At 37.9% G+C, this 7240-nt stretch overlaps 1 protein-coding gene across 1 annotated transcript in view; it reads left to right on the plus strand.

The window, feature by feature from the left end:
* The window catches only part of EGLN1 (egl-9 family hypoxia inducible factor 1), a 38570-nt gene extending 33620 nt beyond the window's left edge, over positions 1-4950 (plus strand). Inside the window, exons 4-6 of the mRNA XM_027685497.1 lie at positions 592-728; positions 2056-2123; positions 4407-4950. Coding sequence (XP_027541298.1) covers positions 592-728; positions 2056-2123; positions 4407-4471 — 270 coding nt within the window. The 3' untranslated portion in view covers positions 4472-4950. The remainder of the gene's footprint in view (positions 1-591; positions 729-2055; positions 2124-4406) is intronic.
* The last annotated feature ends 2290 nt before the right edge of the window (positions 4951-7240 follow it).

Genomic DNA, 7240 nt, shown 5'->3' on the forward strand with positions numbered 1-7240 from the left:
ACCATCAGTAATACAGATTCAGGTTTTAGTTCGAAGTTTCCTACTCCTTGCTCATTTTAATTATAGAAACATTACATAAATTTGTGCTGCTGTTAAATGAAATAATGTCTTTAATGGGGCAGAGTGAAACTTAGATGTGAAATACAATGTTTCGCTCATCTATACTGCGATATTTTTACCTCAATATAGAGACATATATCTATAGACCGTGTATGTATGGTATATAGACTGATAGGTATATAGTCTATATATAGACTGATATTACCTGTGTAATATCAGTCAGTCTTATCCATTTTTTTGCAAGTAGGTAATGCAGCTAAAAAACCCCCAATCTAAGCCCACAGCTTTTACTTAAACGTGAATGGAAGTTTAATATTTGCAAGCATTCTGAAATTACTCAATGAAAAATGTGTAGAACATTTTATTAAATGCATTGACAGAAAAGTCATAGATTCATAATTTCTGTAGCACCTGATAAAGACTTTTGTTTCAGTTCCAAGTGTCTGAAATATTTTCAAATGTGATATTTGGTACTTTTAAATACAGTGAGACATTGTTCTCAAGCATTGCTTTTAAATACTTAATTTGTAGGTAAGTGGAGGCATCCTTCGGATATTTCCAGAAGGTAAAGCCCAATTCGCTGATATTGAACCCAAATTCGATAGACTGCTATTCTTCTGGTCTGATCGCCGCAACCCTCATGAAGTACAGCCAGCCTTTGCTACAAGGTAGGACTAACGGACTCTCTACTGCATGATGCCTGTTTTATCAAGAAATGAGCAAATCCTAATGAGAAATGAGTGACACTGAATTATGACCTGACAAAAAGGTGTTTTGGTTTTTTTTCCTGTGGGTGGATGATTAGGCTTCCACTGTGCTGCTGAGTTTGTAGTGACGCCTTATCTCTTATTTTGGAGAAAGGTGGGAGGACTGGAAACACTAGAAGTTGCTGTGCTTGGCTGAACTGGGTGGGAGCACGCAGAGCCAGGAACAGATCTCAGCTAAAGGATGTTGTCTTCATTATTTCTCTGTAGTGGCTTTACATTCTTCTCCCTTCCCTTTGTCCTTAGGACCTTAATGTGTTACTGGAAGATTGACTAGGTACTTCAGCTTTATGTCCCCTCTTGTTGGGAGAGACCTGTCAGAAAACAGTAATTTCAAACTAAGCTGCCATGTGCTAGTTTGGGAACTGGGAGAGAGTTATGGGGCAGAAACAACCATGGATACATAAATCTTTTGAGTATTAGAGGAGTTGCTTTCAGTCTGAGGCATAGGGGAAACTGCATATCTCCTTTGTCCCTCACTGCAGGGCAGTGGATGATGCTAAAGGTACCCTCATTCACTGCCCACATGTGATGAGTAACATTTCCAGATAGCATTAATAGGTAGCATTGGAGTTGTTGATCCAAGCTTCTTGTTGCCCATGTTCTAACACATTTGGATGGCCAGAGGACTGAACGTTGACTGGAGCTGTGAGATAACAGAAGTACCTTTGGGAGAAGTAACTTGAAACTGCCTTCGGTGCATCCTCTTGCAGCCTTTCAAGAAGCTGTACGCTCTCCCCTCCCCCTTTGTGCTCCCAGCAGAGTTAGAGGGTGAAATGCCATTTACTAAAGCTCCTTAGAGTCTTTTCTCAATAGCTGGCATTTTGTATTTAAATCCTCTACGGGCAGTGGAAGAACAGAGGACCTGTGATAGTTAATTGTTCCTTGTGCCAAATGTCCAAAAAAAGAGGTTTTTGCAGCGTAACTCAGTGATGGACTTGACCTAGTAAAAAGATGAGATCACAGGACAAGGTGGTATAGGCAGAGACTTCATTACGTGTGCTGGGCAAGAACTGTAATAGCAAACTCATTAGAAAAAGAAGTGTAAACTTAAAGCATCAGTGTCACCCCTTCAATGACTGTTCAGACAATATCTACTAATAGGAAAAAAAAACAGAACAACCACTTGCTTTCTGAAAACTGTATTTTGTCAGACTGCAGAAGTATCATCTCATTTAGGTTGTGTTTCATGCCAACTGCTTCACTGTTCTTTTTCCTTCGATTTCCCTAGGTACGCAATAACAGTGTGGTATTTTGATGCAGATGAAAGAGCACGAGCTAAAGTAAAATATCTAACAGGTAATCTCTTGTTAATATCTTCTCCATTGTTTGTTTTTTCTTGGTGAAAGAATAGCTGAGTAGTCTAGCCTCATCTCCTTGCCCCACCCTATGCACAAGCAGAGGGAGAAGTCGGCATAACTCAAGAATCGGGTTTTACAGGGAAGGATGACCCAAGGATTGAACTCCTAGGCAGGGCTTGGGGAAGAAATCCAGGTCAGTGCCTGTCCTGCTCACACTTTCTCTGAGACCTGAGGCTGCTCAGTATTTTTACATGGGGAATACAGCTTCCCCCTAGTCTTGTCTCCCTAATAGGTGTGGAGAATACTGCAGAACTGAGAGCCTTGAAAATAGTTTTGATTGACTGTAGTGATTCAACAAGTGAATACAACTTCACATGACAAAAATTTTATATTGGAGAAACAAAAGCCTAAAATTAAAATCTGGAATCAAAGAATGGAGTTACTTCCTCCATTTCCAATTTCACATATCTAGCATCTGTTTTCCTTTTCTGGCTTCTCCCTCAAGAGGAAGTTGATCTAATTTTCCTGTTCAAATTAGCATTATAAGGAGAAATGGCCTAGAACTTCTGCCATGCTTGTAATTGCCATCACAATTTTGTGTTTGTTACAGTAGTTTGAAAATAAACCAAAATTAGGTGTATTTTGTGTACCACAAGTGCACACATACATGGAGTTTTGTCAAGAGCTCTGAAGCCAATGATGTTGAAGGCATGTGCCAGTCATTTCCAAATGATATTTCCATGCAGTGCTGTTAGGTGTCTGAAGCTCCTAAGTGGCCTCCTAAGAGCTGTGTAGCAGCTCTGAAAGCTGCAGTTCAGTTCAGTCCCCCTTGGTGCAGCTGGTGACTGTGTATTTTGGGAGTGGTAAGAGCAGTGCAGCTCCTGCCTGGCTTGTGAAGGGAGCTCCTCAGCTCCAGCCAGGTAGGATGTCCCATTGCTCCATGGCACATGCCTGGCAAGGCACAGTGACTTCCTAGGCAGTCAGGAGTGACAGATAATGCCTTCCTGTCTCCACAGGAAGCCTTTCTATCTCTGAGCTGGCCGTCATGTCACAAGTGTGTGACGGTGCAGCTCCTGGAGCTGGCTTTACTGGTCAGAGCTCTGCTGTTGCCTCTGCACAGCTTCAGCTGCTACCCTTTCAGAGAGAGTGCAGGGAAGTGGTTTGGGTGGGCTTTTGTGCCTGATGGGAAGGTGCTCCCTCCTCTGCCCCAGTCCCTCTCCAAGTCCCTCTAAACTGCTGGCACTTAAGGAAGGAAGGCTGGGTTGTTTAAATTTCACAGAACCACAGAATCAATTAAGTTAGAAAAGACCTCTGAGATCATTGAATCCAACCTTTGACTGAACACCAGCAGGTCAACTAGAACATGGCACTCAGTGCCACATCCAGTCTTTTCTCAAACACCTCCAAGGATTGTGACCCCATCCACTTCCTGGGCAACCCATTCTATTTTTTAATCACTCTTTCTGTGAAGAAATTCCTCATCCTCCTTCAGTATGGGTTTGCCCTGTAATTGATTTATATTACCATATTGTTGTGTTTTCGGTTGTCATTTGCAATTAAAATTGTGTTCTCTGCTGTATATCTGCAGCAAGAATTGTGCAAGATGCTTTTTATTTTCTACTGACAGTAATGTGTAAAATTATAGAATAAAATGTCGTAAAATAGAAAACTTCGTATTTGGATTAGTGTAAGTCTAACTAAAGCCATGCAGAATATGTGTTTTTTTTCTTGCATATGGGATATTGTGTCTGTTAATGTTTTGATAGTCAAACTTTATTTGGGGTGACCTGAATAGGTCAATTTTTAGAAAAGGGACAGAAGAGGTGCACATTGGTTGATGGTCAAATGGAATGTTGCATTTTAAAAATCCCTCAGAGATTTTTTACCGAGGTAAATACCTAGAAGCTCTGGATGTTCTGATACAGAATAATGGGCAGTATCCTCAGGTTCTTAATTGTCCATTCTTAAAGCTTACCTTTATAAGGTCTGAGATGATGAGCTTCAGAACTGCATGTATGATGTGAAGTATCCACTTCTCTGTGTGAGCAGCCAAATATGTGCTGCCTTTCAGAGATGAAGAGTAACCATAGCTCATTAACTTTACACAGCACAGGATACAGAGCATGTATACAAAGATACCTATCTTGCTAGATCATTTGTACTAGACCATCTTTGAAGTACTCTCTTAAAACTAATCTGGACAGTGAATGTAGCAATTGTAAAGACTGTACTTTGATAAATGCTGAAAAATAATACTGATTTCCTTTTCATATTTCTGCAGGTGAAAAAGGTGTGAGGGTTGAACTTAATAAACCTTCTGACTCAGTTGGGAAAGACGTTTTATAAGCCTTTGATTTAGCAACTCCCTGTGCTATTCTCCCTGATAAATCTTGATGCTATCTATTAACTTTTGAATGTGAATAACAAGATAAAGGAAAATCAACAACAAACCAACATCTTAATAAGGAAGCAAACAGTGTTTCAATGTTGCATCAAATAGAAGGTTCTTTGACTGCTGAAGCATTGTACTATGTGATTGTGACTCCAGGCCTGTGACTGCTTATGTGAAGAAGATAAGCAATCAGTAAGAAACAGCATATGCATCTGGACATAAATAAGTGCCCTACATAGAATTTGTCCATTCTTATATTTTGCCAGACCTGTCATCCAGCTGAATCCATTTCATCTCTCCCTTTTTTTATATGGTAAAAGTTTGAATTTTGGGTAATTTTTGTATGACCAGGTACAGTTTATCAAAATTGAGTCTTAAAAAAAAAAAAAGAAAAACTGAAAAAAAAGGAAAAAAATTACAGTATTCTCCAAAATAACGTGGATCTATTTTTGTAAAACTGTTCATACTGTTCTCCTCTGCCATGAAAGACCTAATTTAATGTAAGGGTTGCCAGTAACTGATAATCACTTTAATTTTCTTTACACCTTAAGTCAGAAAAAGAGCACTTTAATTACCAGCTAAAAACCTGATTGTTTTATATCATATCTCACACTAATCTTAACTTTTAAAGATTGCTGCTGTATTGTTTTTTTGACTATGTTCTCTTGAACCGTATTAACAGAAGCAAATCAGTATCTTGCTATTAGTAACATTCAGTTTGTGGTTTTGTATATTGAATCCACAGAGGGGAAGTTTCTGTTTCTTCTTTGTTTTGTTTTTTGGGTTTTTTTTTTTTTTTTGTTTTGTTTTGGGTTTTTTTGTTAGGTTTCTTTTTTTTTTGTGCGTGTGTGTTTTTTTTATTTTTTAAGTGACTGGCACTAAGTGAACTTGACACTATCGGTTGCTGTCATTGGCTTTGGGGACCTGGTAAATACCATCAAGTTACAAGTATATACAAGGGCTTTCCTAGGCTATTAGAGGTACCCAGAACCTCCTTACTTACTTGACAGAAATTTTTGAGCTTTCTCCCTTTTCTAAAAAATACTTGCCACCCCTCTTTCCTTTGTATATAAGTTAATGGAATATCTAAAATTCCCTTTTTTTAATTTCCTTTTCAAATATTTGTGTCCCATGCAGCCTGTAAGTTGACACCTTGATCTATTATATAGTATCAAGGAAATGGTCAGCACACTGAAGCTGAAGTGCATCACTCTGTAGGCTCCTTGTGCAATACATCTTTAAGTTTTCACTGTGCTGAAGGATTTCCCCAAAAAGGCACGGCCCTTTGACAAATACTGAGGTAAATATTTAGTAAGAAAACATTTACTTTCTATTACATTGTTTTCATTTTATCAAGGAGAGGGGGGGCATCACAGAGTAAAAGTGAGATGTGCAGAAACTTCGATATTCTTATTTTTAAGAAATTGATATTTTGGACACTGATTTTTTTTTTCTTCTTCTTTCCTTTATTTTTTCTGAGCTTTAAAAGCTTGAGAAAACAAAAGCAAACCTATCAAAAACAGCATTTGTATTTACAGGAGTTTGGGGGTTGATCAGCTTACCCACTGCAGTTTTCTATCTGTTCCTTATTTCCTTACTTAGCCAAAACAATGTGAGTGTACAGAAATATTTCTGTATATATTACAACTTGTGACAGTTTTAGCATCTGTATAGTTTGTATTCAATTAGAAACCTTTTCTATGGAAAGCTCAGTAATTTTTTATTAAAAACATTACTATTGTTCATGTAAAACATGAAAAAGCTAATTGTTTAGTAACAAACTGACAGAAGGGGGAAAAAATTCAGTATTGGTATATCATTTAGGAGAACCAACAGAAATCCCAGTTTTGTTTTGATTTCGCTTTTCCTTTTTTTTAGTAAGTTCTTGCCCTGTACAGTTCTCTTCCTCTTTCTTCTTTTCTTCCCAGAAAAACAGACAGGATACTTTACTGTAAGTGCCTCTGCCAACCTGGCCAAGGAGTGCAAATCTTCATTACTGTCTGGTCTGCAGTGCATTTAGGTTACTAATAAAACAAGCAAAAAAGTCGTCTCTTCTACTTCATCTTCTTTAGTACTACTTTAACAGAGGTTTGTTTGTTTTTGTTTTAGAAATGTAAACATAAGCCTTTAAACTCATTTCAGTCCCTCTGTAATTCAAACTGCTGCAGTTAAACAGCGTATCAAATTTTAATCACACTGTAGGTTTGTGCTTGCCGGACAGGTTTAAAAAGTGCTTAATTTTTCACTCCATGTAAGTCATTACAGCAGGGTCAACAAATCAGGTCAGCCATTTCTTCCATGTCCTTCAGAAACTGTTCATTTCATGTCGGTTGAATATTCAGTCTTGAGCATCACCAAGCAGGTCCTTGTTTTAAAACTATTTTTTAAACTGTCTTATGATCTGTATGTGTCTAGTCCTGGTTAAAAATAAAGCTTCATAATGCTATTTTTATTCATGATGTTAGCTGGCTGTGAAATATGAGACCTTTATCTATAGCAGGCGAAGAAATTCAGGATTCATTTACAGGTTGCCTATAAAGTTGTGTAATTTCAAAAGCAGTGTTCATTATGAAAGAGCTCTCAAGTTGCTTGTAAAGCTAATCTAATTAAAAAAGATGATGTATAAAGGTTCTTGAAAGCTATGTGGTTATTTGTAATCTTTGTAACTTTTAAAACTACCCTGTAGCAACAAATTTATAAATGCCCCCTGATAAAGGGGGTAT

Source organism: Neopelma chrysocephalum, unplaced genomic scaffold (genome assembly GCF_003984885.1).
Source record: "Neopelma chrysocephalum unplaced genomic scaffold, ASM398488v2 Primary Assembly neopelma1_23, whole genome shotgun sequence".
NCBI lineage: Eukaryota > Metazoa > Chordata > Aves > Passeriformes > Pipridae > Neopelma > Neopelma chrysocephalum.